The sequence below is a fragment of the Periophthalmus magnuspinnatus genome, chromosome 3 (genome assembly GCF_009829125.3).
Source record: "Periophthalmus magnuspinnatus isolate fPerMag1 chromosome 3, fPerMag1.2.pri, whole genome shotgun sequence".
Lineage (NCBI taxonomy): Eukaryota > Metazoa > Chordata > Actinopteri > Gobiiformes > Gobiidae > Periophthalmus > Periophthalmus magnuspinnatus.
This window is the reverse complement of record NC_047128.1, coordinates 26628489-26656002: the sequence shown is the minus strand read 5'-3', so window position 1 is coordinate 26656002 and position 27514 is coordinate 26628489. Positions and strand designations below refer to the sequence as shown.

The 27514-nt window shown below is 40.1% G+C and overlaps 1 protein-coding gene across 1 annotated transcript; it reads right to left on the bottom strand.

The window, feature by feature from the left end:
* Positions 1 to 1122: 1122 nt before the first annotated feature.
* nkd1 (NKD inhibitor of WNT signaling pathway 1) lies at positions 1123 to 23289 on the bottom strand. Its single transcript, XM_033991669.2, has 10 exons — positions 23135 to 23289; positions 23012 to 23044; positions 22700 to 22818; positions 9014 to 9068; positions 6239 to 6342; positions 6025 to 6120; positions 5498 to 5636; positions 4588 to 4669; positions 4196 to 4329; positions 1123 to 3571 (listed from the first exon to the last, which is right to left on the bottom strand). Exons 1-10 carry the CDS (start codon positions 23157 to 23159, stop codon positions 3051 to 3053), a joined length of 1308 nt encoding a protein of 435 aa, XP_033847560.1. The 5' UTR covers positions 23160 to 23289; the 3' UTR covers positions 1123 to 3050.
* Positions 23290 to 27514: the final 4225 nt, after the last annotated feature.

Genomic DNA, 27514 nt, shown 5'->3' with positions numbered 1-27514 from the left:
AAGGAGTTGATTAGATGACCTCAAGGCCCAGTTTGGATTTCGGACCACCAACAGTTCAGCCAGATAGGGCGGGGCGAGGCCATTAAGAACTTTAAAAACAAAAAATAAAATTTTAAAATCAACTCTAAAAGAAACAGGAAGCCAATGGAGCGAATAAAGGACTGGGGTGATGTGTTGGCGTCTGGTTGTGTTAGTAAAAAATCATGCTGCAGCATTTTGTACAAGTTGGAGGCGACCCAGGGACGACTGAGAGACACCAACATAAAGTGAGTTACAATAATTTGTTAAAAGACGCTGTCAATTTGTTTATCAAATTTAAAAGTGTTGTCAAGAATGACCCCGAGATTTTTAGCAGTTGGTCTGAGCCTTGAGGTCAGTTAGCCAAGATTTAAGGGGGCAGAATAACCAAACAAAATATATTCAGTTTTTTCTTCATTTAAGTGCAGAAAATTTTGTCCTAACCACAACTTGATATCTGCAATACAATTGAACAACGATTAAAGCGCGTCATGTTTCCTTGACATTACAGGTAAATAAATCTGAATATCATCTGCATAGCAGTGGAACGCAAGCTTGTACTTGGCTATAATTGACCCCAGGGGCAGCATATAGAGTGAAAACAGGACAGGCCCAAGAATGGAACCCTGGGGTACTCCACAAAACAGGGAAGCAGTAGAGGATGATAATTCACCTATCTGTACTGAAAAAGCCTTGGGTCAGACTGTCCTCTGTAGGTGTAAAAATTACTTTGCCAAACTACACAGATGAGCAAACATTTCACAGTGTTTCAGTAGTTTCATTTAAAAAAATATCAAACTATAAACTATGAACAATGTCAAACTATAAACTATAAACTACAAACTATAAACAATGTCAATGGTGAACAATGTTCTGTTTTATTATTTTTATTGTTTTGTATTTAAATATTCATATTTGTTAAATGTTGTGTGTCCAAATTGTGTTGTCCATATGTGCTAGATGGTGACAAACCAATAAACACAATAAGGAAGGAGGACATAAAAGCAATGTTGTTTAGTGATACTTCTCCCGATGAAAACATGGGTGACACTAGCGACTGTACTAAAGCAACAAAGGGTTGAAAAATAAGAACTCAAAATTTTTAAAACAGGGATATCTTTAATATTGTAAAATGGCATTTCCCTTGGCACAGATTTGCAATTCAATAAATAAAGCAAGTAATCAATAACCCATCTACTTTTTATTTTATCTAAACCATTTTGAAAACAAGTAGAAAGGATGGCAGTGATGAACTTTGACAACATCATTGTATGGAAAAAGAAAAAACTGATTGAATTGTGCACTGTAATAAATGGAGTGTGGTAGCTTAATATTGAAAATCATAAATAAACCTTAAATTCTAAACATGTTGTCCAAATGACAGAAATAATGCATAATATTATAATTTGAAGAACTTTTAACAGCCAATCACATGCAGCATCGTATTTGGTTACAAATAGTGAGGGTACTAACTTAAAACAAAGGGACAGTTTATCATAGTAACTATAGTTGTTGTTACTGTCCATTTAAGATTTATGCTCTAGTCTGGACCACCCTGCTGGAAGGATAGTGACCAGTCCAGATGCCATTTCCACATTACACGCTACACTAACACTATTTCAATTATTATAATGCTATGAGGCTAACTTAGCATCACAACAGCTGCAGAAGATGACTGCTGCACAAGAATCCTGCTCATCCCAACCATGATCACATCCAACTATGGGGCAATGAATGGCAGCTTGTACTGTTTTACACTGTGTTAACTTCAAGGCACTTCTCATTAAACTAATTCAGATGTCATGTAATTATCAAAATGCATGTTAGCTTAACTCATAATGTTAAATAAGTCCCTCAACCATCCAGAGAACATAGAATATCCTATATTAAAATTAGCAGACATTGTGAAGAGCTCCCTACAGAGACAGAGAGGCATCCAGTGTAGGAATGAGACAGCTGAAAGAAGCCCCGCCCAACCACACCACATGCCAGTCCTTGCTGACAACTAATGGGGTCATAGTGGCAAATACACAGGGCTGCATAGAAAAAAGGGGCAGAAATATGGCAAAAGTACTGTTAGAAAAACGCTGGCTAACTACCATGGAAGAATATAAATATGAAATGATTAGGTTTCTAATCCAAATTTGCTCAAAAGAAACTACAGAGCACTAATAGAGAGACGTACAAAAAGTGGATAGGATTTTATACAGTAGGTCAAGTGGTCATAAAGGACAAGCATAATGGTTTTAGTGAATACAAAGATATCACATTATCAATAAAGCTTATAAAATTGCTAACAATATACACCTATGTACAGTAAACGTTAATAAAAGAGTGTTCTTTACAACTTCAACACACCTACTCTTTGTGTACTTATTTTAAAAGAGCCGGTAAAGGCTTAGCTAAAATCATAACAATTAGGATTATATTAGAGGTAGCAGCAGATTTGGGATCTCGGTTTATTTTTCTTCTCAGCAGGTTCCTTCATATTTTTACCATTGGGGATATTGCATGTTCTAATAAGAATCTTCATATTTTTTGCAATAATTGTGGCCAAACATCCAGCTTTATACAGCATTCATTCAAGTGGTATCTCCATAGACACCAGTGTCGTGACACCCACAGGACAACAAAAGTCTTTCTCAGAGACACACATACACGCATATGCCCTGCTCTCTCCTATCCACTATCCTTCATTAATGTTCATTTTTACATCACAGTCTTTACTCTTAACATTCTCCCATCGCCTTAACCCCAGTGGCTTAGTGGTTTACAAATGTGGTGCTTTTGATACAGTTCATTTGTTATTTGAGAGCTTTGTGAAGCAGCAGCTGTGATTCTCATAGCCATATTGTGGCCTTGGATTGTGTCCCTGTTGCTTTACCAAACTCTGTTATGTCTGAACCATTTCCTTATAACAGTCTTTGTTGTGGCTTCCCAGTGACTGTCCTCCACTCCACTAAACCCAGTCAGTATTTGGAAAGAGGCTATCTGAGACAGTAGTTCACTGGAGCAGTTCAGTTTGTAGTTGTTCAGGACTGGTAGAAGTGGTGGTAGTGGTGATGGTGTTCGTGGTGATGGTGATGCTCGTGCCGCTGGACCACTTGCGCACCGTCGTAAAGCACCACACTGGGCATGTCCCGCACCTGCTCCTTCTCTACCACTGCCCCAGTAGTAGACACATGTCCCAAAGCCCGATAGCCCTGACTGTCCTTGGACCTTTGCTTGAGCTTGCGATAAGGTGCAGTCGATTGGTGAGGGGGCATTTGGTTGGGCAGGGTGGGGGCAGATGAATTTCCTCGGCTCCTTATTGCCCTGCTGCTGTTTTGTGCAGGAGGCGTCCGGCTGTGGGTCTTCGGAGAGCGAATCCCGTGTTTGCCTGGTTCGTGCACTCGTAATCGGACAGCATGAAGGCCATCTGGGGTATCCACTACAGCCTGCAAGCGGCGATGCTGCGAGTGAGAGTGCCCGTTTTCAGGTTCTTGAGAGCGGGAGCGAGTCTGGTTTGATTGCCTGGTCTGGGTCTCAGCTTTTGTTGTCTCTGCAGCAGGCACTGTGATGGAACATGGAGTAGTATTTTAGCAATAGACCAAGAAATACTACAGCATTCAGATTCATTAATGCCACACTTACGCTGTTTGCTTTAATAGATAAAATTTCAGACCTATATTGCACTTAATTCTATTACTTTCTTTTTTTAAAGATCGTTTTTGTGCCATCTTCAAACATATCTGGACAGTAAAGCAATGATTTTATTGTGTGATTTAGACGGCAAGAAACTGCTACTCACAGAAATGATGGGGCAAGACATATTTTCCTAACAGAACCATATTACAGTGATACATCAGTAAAGGAAAAACAGATATTTCAGTTTATTTCCCATTTGCAGTATAAAAACACAATGGAAGAAAGGAGAAAGAACCCCAAAACATACAGTTATTTGTTACAACTATGACTTCACTTCTAATGTGAAAACTATATTCCGATGGGCCTGAGACTAGACTAGTTGCTCTATATAACCAGATGTCTGTATTGGAAGTGGAAAGTGGAAGTGGAAGATGGCCAGTATTTAGCTAATTGAACTAAGTGGGTGCTGAAATAATGAGGACTTCTGAATAGTGATGACTTTTTGTTCATTTTTAGACTTAAAACATGTCTACGTCTCTTGCCCTCTTACCATCACCAGTTCCGAAACGAGATGTATAGTTCTCAATGCCAGCTAGATCCAAGTAGTGGTTCCTGCGCTCCAGGTTCTCGTCCACACAGTGGCGCTGGCAACCCGGCTGGGTGTGGTGGTCACTGTGGTGGCGCCTGTGAACATAGCAGTCACCTCTCATTAGGCGCCATTGGGCATTTCAACTTCAGAATAATGTGCTTGGTGAGAGTTAAATAAGTGTTCTTTATGACCAAGCAGCTGGAGAATGATGGTTGGGGAAGTAAGATTATGACTGGAAAATCACAGGTTTAAACCTCAGCACAAGCAACAAGGCAAAAGGATGAAGGTAAAAATAGCCCCAAAGTAACTTTAAACATGGATTCCAGACCAGCCTTAAAAGGATGTTGGTTTACCTTTGGAGAGCGCGAGTCTTTTTGTCTGCACTCTTAGGGTCTTCTATGCACTTGTCATTTTTCTCTCTGCCGTGGGACGTGTCTGTTTATGAGCCAAAGACATGAGGCTATTATCAAAGAGAGCTTCACACACGACAGTCAACCACACACACACACACATACCATAACAGTCACACAAGCCTAGAAGAAAGCAATCTCTGTTTTAGGATTTGACTTTGAAGATCTATAGAGAAGGAAAAACAATGCTTCATTTATTCTATTTCCATCTTCTGCTCTGTAAAGCACGGAATGAATCAAGTTGACCTCAGAAAGAGATTATTAAGGATGCAACTTCTGAGGCAGCTCGAAATTAGGATGAAGGCACACCCCAAAAGATTCAAAGCTAGTTCTGTCTCTTTTGCTCAGATATTTATAGCTAAAACAATAGGATACAAACACACAGGAATATATACTTTTTTCAGCTATTTCTCCCTGACTCTTGTTTACCAAGTCGTCAGCAGTAAGAAAAGTTAAGTTGAACGTAGCTATATTTTGCGGCAGCTCAGAGGAGGGGGGTTGAAAAAAAAGAACATTTGAGAAAAAAATGGCTGTGGTTATCAAAAGGATTCAGCACAACTCTTAAGGTTTCTTTCAGAGTATTTGAAGGCGCAGGGGGTGGGGGGAGGGGAGCTCTCTTGGCTCTGTCACTCCCCCCATCATTAAAAATGAACCCCATTGAGTAGAAAAGATGGAGCGATGCAGAGGCTGTGAGGAACAAAGCTGTGACAGGCCTGAAGCAGTTGCCTTTCTGCGTGACGCACACAGACGTCTCTGGGTGAGCCGCCAGAGCACTGCACATGGGGACCCAGGCGTGCCCTTTCTGCCCCTGTGCCTCCAGCATCAGTCTCAGCACTACTCAAAATGAACAAACCTTGTGGACAGCTTCTCCACCGCTGGCTAGAGTCTGGGGCTACAGAGAGCTTGACCCGGAGTGTCTTACTACTGCTGGGGGAATGGTTGACAGAGGCATCCACCACTTCATAGATGGTGTGAAGCAAGCTGGTGATATCCTACAAGATACAGTACCGTGGATAAAGTGGTTAAGCCTAACAAATGGTATTATGAAAAAATGAGAAAAGTTTGTTTTAAAATCTATATCACATGTCTGCCAAGTATATTTTAAGTAATGTGAAATAGGAGACAGTACAGAGAACGGGAAGACACTCTTGTCAGTAGCTGAAGTGATCAGACATGGTCTGATCCTGAGTTATACATTTATGAAAGAAACGTCAAGGCAGAAGCAGGGGAACATGACTGAGACGTCAGGCCTCATACCACCAACGTTACAGAGGTCTATACATCTATAGATTTTTTCAATGTTATGCTATGAAATGAAATTTAGTAGGATTTATTTAAGTAGGAGGTATTAGTGAACTGCGCAAAGTAAAATATAAGTACCTCTCTCGTAACTTTGCCATTGTTGTCAAAGTCATAGAGGGTGAAAGTCCACTCCTGTCTGTTATCTTCCTCCACAGACACAGCACACTCCAGCTCCTACAAAAGGCAACATTAATCCATCAAATGTACAGTTCGAGTACGCTACATGCAGTCCTATTGCCCTAGTTTCTTCCAGAGGGAGGCAGTAAACAGTGTGCTGAGGGCTGACACTCACTTCAAACTGGAGCTGTTTCTGCGGCCCTGCGGGAGACTGGCGGTCCCTCTCCAGCATCTTCTCCTCCGCACAGCAGCTGTCTGTCTTCTCCGGGGGTAGAGCCACTGTAGAGAGCCACACGTGAATAAAAGCCAGAGCCTGAGGATGGAAACCTTCGGTGCAGTCATAACCTGAGGATATGCCATTTCCTTCATGTTCCTTCTAAAACACTACTTCTAAGTTTGGCAGTCACAATTAAGATGCATTAGAGAGTTGTAATCTTGTGCTTTATGTTATTATATGCTTAAAGAATTGTTTTTGCAAAGTTGATACTGATATAATTACTGATATAATTACATTAAAATGATAATAATCTGGAATCAAAATGTCACTAATGGTAAAACTGTAATAGTAAAACCATACACTGTAATCATGTCCTGTATGTCTAGCCGCCTATTTGTAGACAGTCCCTGTGGGAGCACACAGAGGAAAAATGTCTGACATGAAACTGAAAGGGATAACATGTCTCCAACACGAGAGCCTTCTGTGGTATTTGAATATAAATGAGCGGGCTAAGGACAGAATGTGAACTTCAAAAGGCCTATAGGAGGCCCCTGGGTCTCAGCTCAGTGAAACAGAGCGCTCCATGCTATGGTGTGACATTTAACATCTATTCTCACAGACAGAACACAGCCTACAGAGGGGATGTTTAATATGTCATGTGCATTGTCTTTCCTACACTGTATGTTCACCACACTCTGACAGACAGGGCCAGGGGAAGTTGAACACCTTTACACCCTATCCTAGTCAACTGCAGTTTGTCTTTGTAATTTGGGAAAGTTTAGTACCAAAGGACAGCAGACAATGTTAACACTTTTTTAAGTAGAACATAGTTCCGGCAAAAAACCAAAAAATTATACATATTAAGTTATGTTATTGCTGTGTTGTGGGAAGTCTATTTCACAGATTTTTTGTAAAAAAAAAAAAAAAAAAACCTAAAAAAAACTGGCAGTTATCAACTTTAAGGAATACTGTAATCTAATATTATTGAGTTCATTTTCTATTGCACAGCTGTCAGTGTTTAGGCACATGATGTTTTGGTCTGCTGCAGGCCACAGATCTATCATGTGTGTTTGATTCACAAATCACACACATTTAACTGAAATATGGAGGCAATATACCCCTGAAAGCCACACTGGATTACACCTCTGGTCATTTATCTTAGCATAAGCATCAGACTGAAGTGCCACATCCAATCAGAGTCCTCATACACGCGCCACACCCCCTCCTACCCCCCTCTGTCCCCCACACTTTGAAGTTCCGTTTTCAAACCTTTTGGAAGAGGATCAGAACGGCTGTAAAACAGAATCACTAATTAATTAAGCCAAGTCAAATCTGAAACACTGTTTGTTTGCTCGCCAACAGAGCAGACACAACAGCCCCATTTCTCTCCTCCTGATCCAGAGCAGATCAAAGCGGACCTGTCTCATCCCTGGGCAGAGGAAATGCCAGAAATGAAAGGCATCATCCCAGGGAGCTTTTACCAACTTTTGGAGAGGAGCAGCATTCTGCGCCCTGCTGTTTGATCATCTGAGGTGTGCACAGGAAACGTTGTGTGTGAGGGCAAATCTCTTCCATCACAGACTCAATCTGGTGGAAGATGTTAATCTGGAGCTAATGAAATGCCAGGAGGAGTAACAGTAATCTGCCTCTCTCACCTCAACACAGTGATAAGCCTCTCTCTTTGAGAGAAACACCCTCAGAGGATTGGCTGGGGGATCTGAGAGGCAACATGAGGGCACTGTGGGTTGGCACAGACACCACTGTCCCGTTCCAGCGGCACTGCTCCGCACACGTGCAGCCACTTGAACAGAGCCGAGTGTGGGTTAGGTCTGAGCCAGCTCAGCACTACAGAGTACTGTATTACACCAACATGATCTGCCTCAGATCTACGTCTGGCTCCAGAGAACAGGTGAATTCAAATGAAGATAGACCACAAAACACTGGCAAGAATGAGCTGCTCCTGTAGCCTTAGACAACTGCAGAACACTTAGAAGAGCGAATAAAAGCTTGTGTAAGCCTTTCTTTCTGAATGCTTGCTGCATCAGTGTAACATATCCTAAGGATGTTTCATCATAGAGCCTCAGTTCTTTTTAATCTGCAGAAAAGTTTTCAATTATGATGGTCAAGTCATTTCTCTACACACTTTTCATTAGTGGTGTTTGTCATAATCTGAACACAGATTCTTCATGCATTACAAGCCAGTTAATATTTTGATTTATATTTTGATTATAAAATCCCTGTGGTGACGCTACAGCCAATATTACAACTATACTTCACATTAGGATAATAAAAATACCATATATAACCCTGTGTAGTCAAGACAAAATAAACAGAGCAGCCCTGTTTTAATGAGGTCCATCTGTCTTAGGTTGAACCTTTAAGGACTAATATTCATACAGACTCTTAATATAAGTGTCATTGTATTTTCCAGTCCATGAATCCAGCTAAACATTTTCTTACAACCTTCACACCCGCCTAACACCTCATGTTGACTTTAGATGCAAGACAAAGGCTTTCTCTTAGTGGAGCTCTTAATCCAGGATCACATCACATCAGGGATAAAACATGGGGGAAGGAGGCAGTTTGCAAAGCCCATAGGGGGAGGGTAGGAGTGGTAAAGAGACTGTCTCAGCACATTGTTGGGACTTTGAAAAGGGGCATGGAGATATGCCATACTGATAAATGAATGTAGTATGTTTTCATTTTAAATCAAAATGAATAAATAGTTCTTACCTTCTAAACGATAGTGTTCATTGCCAATTCCTTCAGCACAGACGTCAGTAGAGTCCTAAAAAATGAAAAAGAAATATATCATTGGTTTGAATCTGAAAGTTTTCACATAAAACAAACAAGATTAATGACGCAAATCCCAAGTGGCCTTCCCACAGGAATCAATGCACACAGATTAAAATTATAGTATTTCCAACTCTTTATATGGCCAAAGTTTGACAACTGTGCACCGGGCTTCCACAGAAGTAGACATTTAAATTGAACATAATTGCAGGACTGGGACCAACTGGCAGAAAGAATTGAAACTATGAGAGAAGTATCTAAATCACGACTGCCTGAGCTACAGTAGGTTCTGAGAAAGAGGTTTGGGCTGTGGGGCTATTTCTGTGGAGGCTGCTTGTTGTTGCAGAGATATGCTTGTTTTTATCCTGGGTCATTTTCACCCAGGCGTCCTGGCAGCTCTGTATGTGAGTGCATACCACAGTGACCGGAGAGACATGTGATCCACAGCTTGACCATGGAAAGGCCCGATCAGGTGTCCAAGTGGCATTACAGTCATTTGCCCCAAAAACATGACTTATTGCATGACAAACAGAAATAGTAATATTCTCCTGCTAAGTAGGCCTGTCACAATGATTACTATATCCAGTTATTGTTTAGCTGGAACAATATATTTTGGGGCCAATATTTATTGTGTGTACTTTTTCTTTGTACCACTGGGACATTTTTGGTTATTTTTTGGGTATATCATAAGATTTTACTTGCAAAAGGTTGAATTCACTTTTATGACTCATTATTATACATCCTACACAGTACTACAGTGTTTCATCCTGCCATTTATTTATTGCAGTTCATATTTTTTAACAATTCTATTTTAGAATAGTTTTTATGGTTTAAATCTGCTCTTGGGTTATTATGTAAATTCGTTTCAATATTAGCATTTATTTATTTATATTTATTTACATGAGCAATATATGGTACTTCAAAATTTGTTATTGTGACATACCTACTGCTAAGCCAATAGAAAGACCTAGTTCATTTGTAAACTTTGCCTCCATTTGCATTTATTCTCTGTGAACTAACGTGTTTACATGCTAAGGGATAACAATCAATAGCAGCACACCCTGTTCTAAATGTAGCCTATAAGTTCCAGTCCTGTTAATCAGACGTTATGTTTTATGTTTAGTAGAGCATATAATTGGACAAATGTCTCTGCTCCCCAGTTATAAAAGAGAATCTTTAGACATAAAAATAATAGTTTTGCTTTGACCCCCTGTGTGTGCCCTGACCTGGAGAATGGAGCAGGCAGGGTGCTCTCTATCAGATCATGAGGCTGAGGCAATAGAGCCAGGTCCCTGGATTAGCCTGTGTTTGTTGATGGTATGAGCAGGTCAACACTCGTACTATTATGGTCTGGACTCATGCCACACCTCTTGAGCTTGTTTTAAGCCCAGCTCAGTATGATTAATATCAGCCACAACTCTTCAGCCACAGGCCTCTAACTGAAAGAACCACTGCAGAATCAGGATTCGTTCAGTTCTGGGACACACAACACAGGCAACATCTCTGTTTTTTTAAGGATGAATGTTCCAAATGTATTGAAGGTTTTGTCCAGAACATAATAAAGAGGTAGATGAATGGGATAGTTTCTTGTTGCCTGCAGTGATGTATGGGAATTTTATTGAAGGTTGTCTTGGAATTCTCATGGTCAGCAAATTTTTATATAAAAGGGGCTTGGTTCAATATGGAAGTATACAGAAAGCCTTCATTTGATGAATGTAGTTTTGAACAATCGTTCGATTTGTGCTGAAGAAAACATGGTCGGTTGCAACAAGACAATCAAGACAAGATCCCACAAAATATACTATTATTTTCCCACAATTGACTGATCCAGTAAAACACATCAAAAACAAATTAACAAAGTGGTTGCAGCTGCATCTTCTATGAAGCAGACCAGCAAGACAACAGAGGAGGTCTATTATATATATACGAAAGCTAAAAAAATTGGGATGACAATACAATCAAACCAGTAAACTTTTCATGCTTTACATGCTTACTCACAACACCATATTTCATTTACTTCACATTTTACACAGACAACATTAAAATAAACAGTGGTCAGGATTGTTCTTCAAACGCCGTTAACCTGCCAAACAGAAACAGACCATATCTCACTAAATCTTTCTATAAACTGCACCTGATATCACACATTCCGATCACTCAGACAGACCACCTCAGACAGTCCAAGCATGATTGAGTGAAGACACCTCCTGGGGACATTCTATGAGCACATGCAGCTGGCCTGGACAAAGTGTGACAGCAGTTCTCCCAAGACCCGGAGGAGAGTCTGAAGTAGGCAGTGACATTATGACCCACCGTGCAAGCTGACAATTTATGCAACTGACGACAGCTCCCCTTCATTGCATGCCAGGGTGGGGCAGGCCTCAGGAGCAATGGCAGCCCCACTGGCACTTCATCAAAACCAGGGGAAAAATCTAATTACAACTGTGGCTGGATGCCTCCTGTTCAGTCTGTTGCCCTGGTGCGAGAAAACACCCAAAGTGCAACGACATCCAGTGCGACAGTGGTGCCGACATGAATGAGGAGCTGAGCACATAAAGGCCCATTTAGTCAAATGGGTGAGCCGAGTAGACTGGCAGCAGAGGCAAGGAGGAAAATGAAAATAGGGCCTAGTCCAAAACATGTCCTGGAGAAAGGTTTGCTATGGTTGGAAGTGCACGTTAACATGCTCGATGTAGTTAGCTTTACAGTCACAGCAAAACTGCACCCAGGTGTGTGAGAATTGTGAAAAGCACTTAAAAACTCATCGCAGAGAATCATTTGGATGCTCAGAATGTATAAGGTAAATGGGGAATAACTAGTTCTGTTTTTCACATTTTTAATACAGTAAAAATCAGGTATGGTAATTTTAACTGTTTTTTGTTAATATCGCGCACCCCTATAGGTTCGATACAACAAATCATTATTTTAGCTTTACTATTTATATGAGTTATATGAGCTTTGTTGGTGTTCAAAATGCCAGAAAGTTTGAACATGGCTACATGAACAATCATGCACATGCACTAAATATAGAGCACACAATGCAGAAAACATATGTGTGGACCCAACAAGCAAAACATGAAAAATCTTCTCAAAGTCTTAGACCTGCAAATTTGCTTAGAGGTGTAATGTTACTGGCAGAATGTCCCTGGTGAGGAAATACCCTTCCCCTCAACCACCCCAAAGAGTAAACTGAGATACACAGGAGGCAGTTTCAAAAGACTAAGCACAACACAATACACAAAACTGGAGCATGACCCATCCTCCAAGGTGAATGTGGAAGCATGTAAAAGGAACCACACAGATGGCCAGATAATGCAACACGTTTGAATAATTGAACATACAATTGATCTTATTATAAAGTTTGTTGTTTCAATCTGGACAGGTTGAGGCAGTATATATCATGCAAGCATGGCTGGCATGGTTTTAAATCAAGAAAAAAAAATGTTTTTCCAACTCAACTTCAGAAGTGAATAACTGCAAAGCTGAACAACCTGTGTAATTGGCAAAGATATATATATATTTTTTGTCATGCTACTTTATGGTATTCTTTTTTTGGAAACACAACTGTCATCACCGGCTTGTTTCCATGGAGATTTTAGTGCTTTGCCTTGAATGTTCCACAGAGAGAAGTAGAAGGCACCCCATGGTCTAGAGTTATTTCAGATCTGTGGAGGGTCGACCCTATTCACCCTAAGAATTAATGTTTTTCAATGTATTTCTGAGCAATTAAACCACCTGTAAATGAATCAATGCTGATGGATCAGTTTAATTCCATAAAAGGCAAAGTAATCATGGGAGCATACCCCAGTGCACCTTTAAGGATTTCCTAGTAATATCACTAAGGCAATAATAGGACTCTATTCATGTTTGCTTTCCAGTTCTTGCACCATGCAGCTGTAAAATGTAACAGGGCAAACTGAAGTCAAGAGCAAAGTTGCTGTTGATGTGAGGTAGTGAATCAGAGTGTGGCTTCAAAGGGGATCAGCTTTCACACATGAAATCAAGATCTCAGATAATCATACTGCATAACAAAGCCAACTGCAAGCAGTCCCATTTATGACAAGGATAGAGATAGGGCTAATTTGCCAACAGTGCCTGTAAATACAGAGCCATGGCCAATGAATGTTCACTACAGCCAAACAAGGTAAATGTGTCTGCACAAAGGGTTGTGTCCATGTGATGCAATTCTTCCATTTTTACTCTTTTTATGATTGACAGTATCAAAGGCAAACACATTTTCTACCAAACTTAAAAGCTGTCAAGAGTACCAGAAGCAAATCATATCTGCTGGGTTTTATAATACAATTTTACACCTTTGATAAGAATCAACGGCCTCTTCAAGGGGTCACAAGTGGGTGGGTCTTTGATGTGTAACCTTACATAATTTTTAAATAATGCTTAAAAATAAAAAAAATTAAAAATGGGCTATTGGGGTCGTAAAATGTATAGGAGATTTGCAATTTCTTATTTGTGGTTTGTTAAAAAAGTTACATTTTGATAGAAAACAAAACTAATATTATATCTAAACTCAGCAGGAATCGATACTATTAAGAGTCTTCAACAATCTAAACACATTTATCAGAAGCAGGGCTATGTAAAGAATTGCATTTAAATATTGATTTAAATTATTACTCTTTTCAATTACAAAATTGTTATAAATGAAAATACAATAAATTACCATCTGTTCAAAATTATAAGCACGCTTGTAATGCCACTCAAAACATGGAGCAAAGCCACTTTAAAGTGTCACATAATATTACCAATAAATTTTACTAAGTCTACAGTTCCTCTACAGGTCAGGTGGACAAGTAATTGTTTGGAATAATTGCGATTACAATTTTTGACTTACTTGAGCAGCCCTAGTGAGACTGCATGTTAACATTTTTTCTTAATATTGAAATTTTAGTATGGCAAGTAATTTGTTGAAAATGGTGTACAACACTTGCTCTTCTACATAAAGTGGTTACAGTATGTTCTAAACAACATTCACATAATTCAGAGTGACAGAACAGACTGGGCACTGGTCATACAAGTCATGACTTAAGTGTAATATGACAGTTCAGACACATCAAAGACACACACCTCCTTTGCGAGCAGACTGAGCGGCCCCACGCCTGACAACCCTCATTCTCAACACACCCACTTCTCTTCCTGCTGCACCCCAGGAAGTAAATTATAGCCACGGAGATGGGATACATCACCAGGCAGATTTGAAGGAAGCAGCTCTATGATTAAAGCATGCATGGTCAGCGACAGTGAGGCTGGAAGACAGACAATATATCAGAGGACATGCTATACTATAGGTAGACCTGTCAAAATAAGATGCTAAAATATTCTGATAATAACAACAATAATATTACAGTCTGACTAACAATATCATTTTATGAAACTAACATATAATTGTTGTTTTGGAGATATGTAATTAGAATATTGAGTATATCGTATATCTTTAATAGTATTAAACTATTAAAGATGACCTCAAAAAGAGAGAAACATTCACTGTAATCTTCCAGTCTTCTTAATCTGTGGTTAATTTTACAGTCCACTGACATTTTGGGTCTCAAGTGCAAATCAAAATACTATGATAAATGTTTAGCGGACAGCAGTATCTATGGTCAATAGTTAGAGTGCTCATCCACTAACCTGAAAGTCGACGAGTCAAAGCCCTCTCAGACCAGTCCATATTAATGTGTCCTTAGACAAGACACTTTGCCTCCAGAATCACTCTATATGGGTTTATGAATGAGAGTGTGTTTATGAGAACACTTAAAGCGAATGCAGGACAGTGGTTTGGATATTAGCCATCACTGCAATTCATCATGTTTGCATGCGTTTGTCTCAGGTATTCCATTAGAGCTGTGTACATAAAATTTTAATAGTGATCAAGATTCAGCAATGTTTAATCATCAATGTATAATGAAGACAGGGAGTACTTTGTTGAAATCAGAAGCCATGTCTCAGATCATATGGCCCTGACCTATGGGGGCCAGTTAATACAATAATGTGTCCTGCCACAACTATGCAGATGACGCTCAGATCTCTGTCTCACTGGCAATAAGTGAATATGGACCAGTGGATTCACTCTGCCACTGCATCCAATAGATCAGTTATGGATGCAAAACAACTTTCTAAAGCTAAATTCAGACAACACTGAAGTCATAAACTTTGGTCCACAGAAACAAAGCAAAAGTGTCAGCTGTCACCTCCAGCCTTTCTCTCTAAAACCTTCAAATCAGGCAAAAAATCTAGGGGTAATAATTGAACATCACATCAATAACATTTGCAGCTTTTTACCATCTAAAAAACATTGCAAAAATGAAAGGTATACTATCTAAATCAAACTTGGAGAGACTTATCCATGCGTTTGTCTGCAGTAGGTTAGACTACAATAACGGCCTGGTCACTGGCCTCTCCATACAAGCGTTAAGACAGTTGCAGTAAATCCAGAACGCTTCTGCTCAGGACCTGACTAGAACCAGGAAGTACGAGCACATAAGTCCTGTGGTCAGGTCTCTGCACTGGCTCCTGTGGCTCAGAGAATAGACTTTAAAGCAGCTCTTGGACACAAGTCTCTCCATGGCCTAGCACCAAAGTACATATCCCACATGTTAGTGCCACATGAACCATTTCACACTGAGAACCGGGCCTCCTACTGGTGCCTGAAGTCAGAACTAAACATGAGGTATCAGCATTTCAGTTTTATGCAGCTAAAACAGTCTTCCTGAAGATGTGAGACAGGCCTCTCCTTTGGCAATGTTTAAATCCAGCCTCAAAAAGTTTGTTTAGCTCTGTATATGTTTTTTATTCTGCACTCCTCTCTTTTAATATAAATTTTACAAAGATTATTTATGCTTTGATTTGCTTGTATTGCAATTTTGATGAATTACTTGTGTACGATTGTGCAATACAAATAAAACCTGCCTTGCCTTACAGCTTGGGTCATTTTAATCAAAAGGTTACAGCCAAAATATGGCAAAAAAAAAAAGCAGAACATATTCCTCTAAAGTCTGAACTCTGTGCAACTTTGGAGCACTACATTTTACATTTCTGTTAAACGACAACAATTATTAAAGTTCAGGATATTCATATTTAAATACATTTTGTTTGTTTTTAAGACAAAACAAGTGTAAAATCAAAACTCAAAATGATTCAATATGAGGAAAATGTTGATAAATATGTTATATAGCCCAGCCCTACACCTCATATTGTTGATCTTTCATATACTGAGCGTTAAGTCACATATATAGTGATCATTGTAATAGCTCTGACTATAGGAGAATGCTCTGTTCAGGGTGCTGCCAGTGCTGCACCAGCCATTTCCACATGTCAGATTAACATTGCAAACAATGATGGTCACATTACCTCACCCACATCAAAGGCCGCCTCCTCAAAGGCTCAGTGGAATATTAGCAGAGATTTACAGCCCTGCTTGGAGCTTCAGAAACATGCTGATTGGGAGTTATCGCCGCCCCTCTCTTTTTATGTGTTTTCTGTGTGAAGTTAGCCAACACTTTAATGACCCATTTACCAAACTTTTACACCTGCAAAGATAAGCTTTTATGGCCCAGTGAACCCTGCGGGAGCTAAACTTTACTCATTACTCAAAGTACCACCAGAAAATATTTAACTGCAGAAGCAATTAAGATTTATAATACCATTTATCAAACCTTTATCTTACCAGAGACAGGGAGGAAAAGTCTAAGAGGATAACAATCATTAACACAACTGCACAATGCACGAGTTCTTTATCAACAAAAACAGTGGTGTTTCTTTTTATTGGAGATGTGTGTTGTTCAAAATCCAGTCTGATGCCTACGAGGAGCTCACTTGCTGATTATCTGAGGTTGAACTATTACATCTTAGGATTGAGGTGTGCTCCCTGCATGCTTCTGGTTTACTCATGTTGCTTCCCATTGAAGAAGAGACTATAATGTTTTTTATTTGAATATTTAATCTTATATATGCTATCATTCAAAAACATTTGGAAACACTTTCTCATTCATTTTTTTTTTTTTCATTTTTTGTCTGCTTTATCCATTGTATACTGAAGACGTCAAATATATGAAGCAAGCCGTATGGAACTATGTAGACAAATGTTAAATAATTTGCTTTGTTGACAGCGCCTTGTCAACAAAGCCCTTTGGCCTTCTCTCAATGAGTTTCATCATGAAGTCACCTGGTTTTCACCTCACTGTTGTGGCTTCTCAGGGTTCATTAGTTGAACGCCAAGGGTACACAAAGCAGCGGTCAAGGCAAAGTGTGGCTGTTTTGTTTTGATGCCTTCGGTGAATATCCACAATGTAAATAGTCAAATAAAAATGCATCCAAATGTTCGACAGGTAGTGTATTTGTGTTTTTATCATGTATAATATAATCTTTAAACAACCATTGTTGCCCCGTATTTTAAATATTTATGGTAATCCAAATGACAACAAAGTATGAGTTTGTGATCCCGTCATTCTCCAGATTGTTTTTAGACTATGGCGGGAATTTTAGACACCACCATATGTCCTTTATTCATGGGAAACACTGGAAACTACAACATGGTCAAATAAAAATCTGTTCATAAAAAGGTGCTTCGTGTGTGGTAACAGTTAACGGCCTTGTCAAAATGCAGCAGATGCTTCTCTGTTTTCATCCTTACGTTTCTATGGGAGTTTTGGGGTTAACAAGGAATGGAAGATGTCGGGTTATCCTTAAAACCCATTCTACTGCAAGCAATGAGAACCAGTTGGGAATTCTGCAATCCTATAAGGAAGTTCTGCTTTAGAGGCAAATACAGACAGCCTGTCCCTTGGCCTTGGATTACAGATGGTCCATAGAGCCAAGAGCAACAAGTCACAACATTAAGTTTTAAGTAGAGCTACAGGCTAGTTCTACACAGAGAAAATGCATATACAAACTGCACACCTTTTTCTTGTGACAGTTTCACCCCAGGACATTTTCCTTCCTGTTGTAATTATGTGATATATGTCAATCAAATGTGCTGATAAGACTAAGAATGGTAATTGCTGACAAAACGTTGTCCTGGTGGTTCAAGTGTCTACTCTGTTAAAGTGAATGAGCTCCACTCTGTCTCGGGGGCCCTGGTAATTAGTCAAGACTTTCTTTTGAGGAGAGACAGTCCTTAAGGCGTCTGGGTGGCTTCAGACGCCACACTCAAGAGCTAATCCAGGGCAGAAATATGCTTCAATCAGACAGTCTACCTCAGGGGCAGCTGAAAGTTGACAGGTCTTTTAAACGTGTGCCACAGAGCTTGTGTGCACAGGAAACACCTCAGAAACTAGTGGAGTGTGTTTTTAGAGTGAGTCACTTGATCCATCATATTTCTGCACGCTCACTGGTGTTGTAACATTTCAAAGGGCTGCACTGTCTGAAAAAGCTCATTTGTTTTGGACTGAGGACACTGGATGTGCAATTCTGAGAAAGAACGGTTTCACCCCTTTATAACTATAGGGATTTGGATAAAGCTTCTGCCATGTAAGTTTTGATGTAAGTTTTATAAATACCTCTGCAACCTCACCACTAATATTCTGTTGGAGGTCAACGTTTTGTATTAGAGATCAGTTCACCTTTGACTTCTTGTTTCCCACAAACTAATTATTTCTTCAGTAACTTCCATGACTGTCCTGAGTTAATTGGCAATGGGTAGCAGTTTCCAAAAGCTGAGACACGTACATGGTACAGATATCAGCATCATTCTGTCCCCGTGTTCACTTCACTCACAGGCTCACAGACATTCACAGTGTACAGCAGACACAAGTAGCCACAAGCCACCTCCTCTAAACATCGCTCACATCCGACCTTTTAACTATGGACCATTCATTACTGTAATTACAGAGAGTATTTAAACTAAGTAAGTAAACATAGAAGCAGAAATAGACACTAGAGCTACTATACACAAGTGCACTGGGGCCAAAGGCATGCTGCTATTCTTAGGCTGTAGGATTAAGGGTTTTGTCATCACTCACTGTGATGAACGTGGGCCATGCTTCTAATTATAATACAAACAAAAATAAGGAATATGAACTGAGGAGTAGCACTACTCTGAAATAGCACTAGTCATTTGTATGCTATTATAATTATATGGATTGTTATAGTAGATTTGTGACTTTATTTCAATTTTATTTAGAAAGGAAAAGCATTAAATCTAGTAAGCTTTAAGTTAGTCTTGTCTGCAGACACTGTAGCCGGTGCAGTGAGGTCCTCCTGTGGAGCATAAACACAGCAGGGAGGGACAGCCTTCCTTTCAGCGGGGTTACTCTTCTGTTTGGTTTCCCTCAGATACATCCCCTCACACACAATCCAGACCAGCTCCAAGTCACAGGAAAAGTGTAGTCCTGGATCCACTGTCCACATGAGGTACAATGCCTCTCCAACTGTTTATCAAACCCATTTCCTCCATACATCGTATGTAAGGGTATATAAGAAAAACAAGCACATGAAGTCCCCAGTGTGTGCACTGATTAACAAATCAAATCAACAAGTACACAAGTACAGTGTGTGAAATGTCATGGGACTTCTTTAACAGTGTTGAACAACTGTTGATTGTTTCCTATTTTAGTACCATTTAAAACACTAAATCACACTCTCTCAGCAGTTATTGCCTGGATCAGAACAAGATCCACAGGGAAAACCGGTTAACAGACAGTTATATTGTTTATATCCAGACCCACTTGGAGAACACTCTAAATTACTAAATAAAATAGACTGCACAGATACAACAAACCAGCCCGATGCCTGGAGGCTCTCCACAACTGAACTGTGAGGTTCAGTATACAAAACATGACTATTTCGTACATACTGACCAGTATAATAACTTTTTATTACATTAGTTTTGGTGAGTGTATTTCTTTATCAGTGTCTATTTCATATTTCCACAATCCTTAGTTATAACAAATAAAACAAAATTCTTTGGCAATATTATTTATTATTCAAATAACCAATATAAAGACTGTAGATTTCTAGATATTGTTTTTTATTTTATTTATTTTTTTCATTTGATCCAATCAGACAATGAGCAAAAAAGCAATATAATTTTAATGACTTATATGGGACAGTGGTGTAGTTCCTCAACCAACCACCACCAGTGGCAACACATAAGATCTATCAGATGTCAACATGCCACTGGCACTACACCCTCTTCATGCTTTCCATTGTTCGTTAGGAGGCCCGTCATTCACAAAAGGGACAGTTATCCTAAATTCTTTGTTAACGCGGTCACACTGTTTAGTAATGTGACATGAGCTGACAAAAACCTACCTGCACACTCTCCCTGTCCTGCAGCTATTCATGGACTTCCACATAAGCCTTCCATACTGTATTCTCGTGGGAAAATTGAAAGGAAAACTCACAGGGCCCCTCTATGGGCAGGTGCTAGCCCTCTTTCCCAAAGGCTATGGCCTTTTCTTTTCTTTTGAATCTGGATCTCAACTTTTCTCTTCAAAGAGCAACAACAGACCCTCAGTCCCCTGGGAGCAGAGAGCCCAGAATGAAAACGCCATACGTCACAACAAATGCAAAAAAGGACCGTCAGTAGGAAATGAAAGGTGAGACGAAAAAGCAAAAAATAAAGGGATTGCGAAACCACCGTGTCCAGGCTGAGGAAATGCTTTGAAAGCTTCAGGGCTACTTCAAACAAAACCTTTTTGTAACTAAAATATTCAAATACCTGGCAACCAAGTGAGAGAGGGAGGCGGTGGTTGGGACGGGGGGAGTTCTGTCGTCAGATAAACCATTGCTTTTTAGTTTATAGTGGCCAATACATACAAACAAATAGAGAAAGAAACTGAGTGGCAGGCAGCAGGAGTTGTGTGTGTCTGTGTGTGTTGGGGGTGCACACTATTGGGGGGAGGGGCCAGAAATGTCACACAAACACCTCCCTGCAAAGCCCCTTAAATGCACAGGACCATTGGCTGCATGAGACACAGAAGGGCTTTGGAAGGAAGTAGTCCTTCTGGAGGGGAAGACGAAATTTAAATTAGTCTAGACTTTTTTACTTAAATGCAAAGATTACTGATTTAGTTAAAACCTTACTTAGTAAAATGCTAGAATCAGTTGATAAACTGTCAACTGCATTTTATTTGAATCACATTAAATGCACTCACTGTCATGGTCCTGAATACAGAAAGAAACTAGACTAAATGTTATACTTTAAACTAGATTTTAGACTGGGATTGTTTACTTATAGCTTTAATTATTGACCAAAAATGCATACATATTTTAGTCATTAATAATTACTTTCATATGGCAAAACTACATGATGAAATATACCCATTAAAACATTGAAAAGAAATGGAGGCTGCAGTAAATGTGCTTTATCTTACTACAGCTAAGTACAGTACATTCATGAAGCCAGTAAGTAGGCTTAGTAATGATAATTAGTAAAAATACTGTACTATGGATGTCTATGTTAGTGGCATCATTCTGGGGTTAGTGCAACATATCAAGGATAGGGTTAGTTGCAGTCACCACACTCCACACTGGGGAGGGAGCATGCCAAGTCTCACATGACTGAGGCACATCCACCTGTGCACACCACTCACTGTCTGAAAGCCAAAAAGCTCAAAGCCACACATCATGTAGAACTGCAATGTCCATGATGAACGCTATATGGGTACGTCATTTAAAATTATGATCCACCACTGTCACATGTCTGTCCTCCCCCGGTCAAAGTTGTAAAGACACATGACCGAACAATAGGGAACAGGCTTTTGAAAGCGGCTTTGTCCACCCTGTGAAACATATTGCTTAGGAATAATGGGAGTCAAAACTTTATAATAAGATGAACCAAAACTCTTGTAGATCCTGGTCATCTGGGGGAGTATTAAGAAGTAACAACAAACTTTCAACTGCAATATTTGATGCAATGGCAAGCATCCACATTACATTTAAGAACACTCCATAAAACAATTCGGTGATTTTGTTTTCTCCAAAAGTGGTGCACACTCCAACCACGATTCATCTTGAGCTTAAGCTTACTATAGCATATAGTGAGTACGGTAATGCTCAATCATAAAAGACACCAGTGCTGATTTATAATACCTGGAAGGATTTTGCAATTTGAAAACGCTATTAAACGTGAACTTTAGACCATGTGCTTTTACTTCTAAGACACATCCAGGACAGACTGCTCTTCCCCGATTATTTGATTTCGTAGCTCACCAAACTGAGATTAAAGTCAGTGAAATCCATTCCCAAAAGACAACAAAGATGCGGTGATTGTGGCAAAGCCTATACAAACCTTCAGTATGACCTCCCTCATTACTCCTGTCTCTACCATCGAGGCTTGTCACTCACACAGCAATGCTTTCAACTCTAGTTTGATCTATCGTTAACTTTAAAATCACATGGGGCAGCAGTCTTACATGAAACTACCATTTAACATTATTTTAAAACAAACTGGATATCCTAAATTAGATCCAGACAGAATGACTATGCTGTGCGCCTTTTGTATCCGAACAGATGGACTTTGAACCAAACTGACATGGGCTTATTTTATGGGGATTTTACGCACCACACAACAATCTATTTTTAGTCAAACAAATGTTGCAAAAATAGTTTGTTAGTGACCATCTAAAAAGTAAAAGGTTTTCGTGCGAGCGCGGTGCTATAGAGGACACTCACCCGTGGAGTCAGAGCGCAGTTGTTCTTGTGTGGATAGTCCTGCTGATAGTATTTCTGCTTTGCCAGCCAGTCGTCGATTCCCTTCTTTGCCAAACAGGCATTAACTACAAAACTGTCGCCTGAAACAAAGACGTGCACATCTTTAGCTCCAAGCGAGGCGCCGCTCTGGCAGCGAACATGTGTTTTTATGAAGCAATCCCAAGTGGTGTTCACTTGAGCCGTTATTTGACTTTTAAACTCATTTTTAAATAGGCTAATAGACTGGGAAATTGTGCTGAAATAGTGGTAAGTGAGTAGGAAATGAGTGCTTACCTTCTGGACTCTCCCTTGGTTTACAAATAGCAGCTTGACAGAAACATAAGACAATAGTTACTAGAAAGTAGCGCGACACAACCAGGACAACAAAAGCGCAGATTTCCTAAGAAAAAGCCTTACCATGTTTCGAATGCAGTTTACCCATTTCTCTGCATCGAGGTGAAGTTTAAAACCATCAGAATAAAATGTAATTCCAAGAAAAGCGAATAGCCGTGGTATCCAGACAGCAGCGCGTCCGTGGAGACAGAGCAGACTGCGCGCTGCACAGCGCTGTGGCTGCGCTGGGAGACGCTCTTTGATCCAGAGCCACTGACAAGGCGCAGCACAGGAGAGATTTCCGCCGATGTCTTTCAAAGTAAAATGCTAGAAAACTGTTTCTCGCTGTAATTATGAAAGGTCAGCGTCATAATAATAATGTTGAAAACGCTTCACTGACATTTTTAATCAAATAATTTACATATAATGGGGCTGTAGCACTATTTGTTTTTTGTTTTGTTTTTTGTTTGTTTTTTTTTTATGTAAAGTTAGTTGTTATAATGTCTTCAAAATGCACTTACTAATGCAATCAACATAAATTGTTAAAATATGGATGCTCAATACTGATATTAATGGTGGTGGTGGTGATAATGAAGCTGAGGATGAAGTCCTGACATTGGACATGCCTTTAATGCATCCTTAAAATGCTTTAATCCGACACAGTGGTTTGTGCATCCTGACTCTGTCATCACATGTTATAGAGGAATCAGACTCCCTTTGAACTAGTTTGCCACAGACACACTGATGAGCTTGTTATTATAGCAACTCACAAGAATTTGCTGGGAAAGAGGGCCTGTCCCTGTGACACACTTCCTGTGCTTTGAAGAGGCCAGCGGAGAGATGGCTTTGCAGGCCTTATTTCCCATCCCTGCCTTTGAAGCCTGTGAAGGTTGGAGGGTTTAAAGCCAGACCCTCTCTTGGACACAAACTCCCAAAGCTCATATCAGTCCCATTATGTGAACAGGTAAACACCCACACGAGTCATTTAATCAAAGTAACTGTACTGGCAATGTGTTATACTAATCATAGTCGCTTCAGATATGGAAAAATAAAAATCTGCCATAAGTCATACTGCTTGGTAAATATGGTGGGTCCTTAAATATTGGAAACAGCTACTATTCCCAAGACACTATGGCTTGTGTGTTTATGCCCTTGTAATATTGTCAGGGGACAATGCCAGGAGAACCCTCCAGCGGTGGTAGTCATGGAGGAGGAGAGGGGGATGTGGAGCACATATATGACCGAGAGGAGCAGCTGCCAGGCGCTCAGTGCTTTATGTGACTATTGCCTTTATCTTGAAGAACAAAGGGCCGGGAGACTTGTAAAGGCTAAAGACAATCATGAGTGAAGTACAGTGTTGTTGATTCCTGAAGCATTAGTAGTTCAGCCCATTGTGGTGTCCCAGCATGCAATGTGTCAAACCTCAGGTCAGTGTGCAGGGGCACTCACAGCATAGGGTAGTAGGAGCACACAAAAAAAATGATTTGGAACCCTGTTGGATTCTTTGTTGAGAAAGTCGTTGTGCTTTTGCTCTATAGTGGTTTGATTTCCTGCATTGCATTTTGGATGGACCAATCACAACAGACAGGTGGTGTCTTGTGATGCAGCAAATCTATGCTTTAAACCAACCAATGCTCTGCATATCTTAAATAAGACAGCAAATGGCTACTCTACTGTAAAATAATTAATAATATAAAATAATAAATAAATAATAATTTATAGTAATTACAAAATGTATAACTGGATGTTAAGGTATAGACCATTATGCAACTTCGGTAACTTCAGTAACATCATATCAAGATGTTTATGACGTTTCTTAGAGTGTGTAACTGAGTGGGTGAAAGTGACATGCTAAAACATGTCTAAATGCTAAATAACTTGTATTTTTGCCAACGTCAGATGCTACCCAAATGTAGGCCTTTATAATCAATACTTTATGCTTCTGTACTTCTCTTTACTATCTGCTCTCCGCACAAGCTGCCTTTTTGAAGCAGAGGGGGGTAGCCCCATCCAGAACGAGGACACAATTAGTGTATTCAGCCCAAAACAGTGGGGTTCCTTCTTTGATGTGGGGATCAAATGAAGGAGCCGTGTGTTTTTGTCCAAAATGACAGGCTTGCCAGGTTTACTAATGGGTAGCTAATAGAAAGAGACATTTATGATACTCATTAATTACACAGTCTGTCATGTGCTGGAAGTAGAGTACAGTGGAACAGGGAACAAGAAAGTGGAAGCACTGAGAACGCAGTCGTAAAAAGTTGAGGGGGGATTAGAAACGAATATGTCAAAAACAAAGGGCAATCCCGAGCAGAGGTGAGAAGAGAGACCAGAAGAAGATGGAGAAGAGACAGAATGGAACAGACGAAGATAAAATAATCCTTTCTTGAGATAAGAGCAGCCACCAAGACAGCAGCTTCAAAGAGCAGGAGCCACTCTCATGGGAGTGTGCCATAAACCTTTTCCACATCTTCAGAAGGAAACTCAGTCCCTGATCCAAACACGGCTGCGCTCACAGCACCCAGCGCGCGGCAGGTGTCCCGTGCCCGGCCACTCCCAGGGAGGTGTGCATACTTCCAAGCAACACTTCCTTTGAACTGTTGGACTCATGTTGAGTGGCAATGCTGATCTGCACATAAGGTGAAAGCATGAATAGCTAATAAGGATAGATGGATCAAAAATAAAATGCGGTCACTGCCACCACAGGAAACAGAGGCGATATGTGCTATCAGCCTGGACCAGAACAAGTCCAGTATTCTATAGGGAGGCAGTTTCTCATGTGTACTGGGGCCGAGGTGACAGAGCAGAGGTGTGACATGCTAGGTACTCCTATTGGCTGACTGTTGAGCTCAGGGTCAGTTTGGGGAGTAATTAACATTGGATCAATGCACTGACCTGTGAGAGACTGGTCAGCTCCTGTCCCATAGGGCTGGGCACCAGAGGGGCTACTCAGCCAGACAGGGTTTATTTAGCTAAGCTCACAGTCTCCCACACACAGAGGTTTGTTCTGCCATGGAATTCATTACGCGGGGCTGTTAACAGTGTTTTGAATAGCTTTAAAACTGCACTCTCCACTTCTCTGTAGCCATGGTACTAATGTGTTTTGTATCATATTTTCAGGTAATGATAAGTTGGGGTTTGTGTCAATATAACAACAATGCACTGTTCAGATCAAAATATTGAGATGCTTTCTAAGGCAAGAGGCCCTTTTAGAATAAGTGTGAGTTCAGACGTTCTTTTAGTATACTTAAAGTCTGCAGACTTTGTCAACTGCAAATCAACTGTATTCAGGAGTTCTGATAAAGTTCTTGTTGCAACAGAGTACCAAATATAGAACAAGTCACCAGATATAACACTTTTGTTTCATTCCATGCAACACATTTTTATCCACTGAGCGCTTCAGTATTTTGACATTATTCTTTTAGTGTGACTTATGTGACTTTACAAAACCTTGTAAAGCATATGATTTAACCAGACAAAAGCTTGGGCGTGCTGTCAGCAGAATCAGGCATGCCTCAAGCAGCATTGTAAAGCAACTACTTAAAATACATTTTTCACAAAAGTAAAACATCTCAGAAATATAGCCAGCTCCCCCAAGCTCTGACAGTTAATAGTGTGACAACTGCAAAATATATAATCTGATTCAACAACTTTGGTTCTAGATTTAAAACGATTAAAATATAGAATTTCAATTTACTTTACAGCTTTATTGATAGCCTCCTTGGGACTTCCTATGTTTTTGTGTGTTACCAGATCAAACTGATAAAGTATTTTGGTAGCCAGTGGTGTCAGTGGGTCAGACTCAGGACAGAGCAGAGGGCCAGTGGTCCACTGATCCGTTACATGAGACCCTATTCAAACAGAGAGTGAAGTGACCCCTGAAGCCAGGTCGTGGTTCTAAGGCCCAGTGTCCAGGGAGGCCTCGTCTGCTCCTGTGGAAAGAGCCAGTTTGGCCTTTACAATAAGACAATTCATCTACATAATGAAGTGGTGTTCCCAGGAAGAGAAAGGCTGAGCGCTCAGATGGCTGGCGACATGCTCAGGAGGGGTGGAGGTAGAACGGGTGGGGGCTGTGCTGAGAGGTGATGTCATCAAAGGAGGATGGAGGATATGGGTATTGTTCAATAAAGGAGAACAATGAAGAGTATCACAGCCATGTTGTCAGTGTATTAGGAAAAGCCACATGCATATCGTACATGTTGATGATAGGTATTAGCAGCATCTTTAAATCATTTAATTAATACTATATACATATACTATATACAATATACTATATACTATATACTAATCCTTTTTTGTTTGCAGGATGCATACCGAAGGTATAGACTCACTCAGACCCACATTTTGAAAAGCTCTTCTCCCTTAGATCTTTATCATTACGTTTCATGTTTAGTCTGACTGTACCTCCAAAGAACTGCTCAAACAAATTTGTCTGAACAAAGGCATGAGGCCTGGAATGTTGCACAT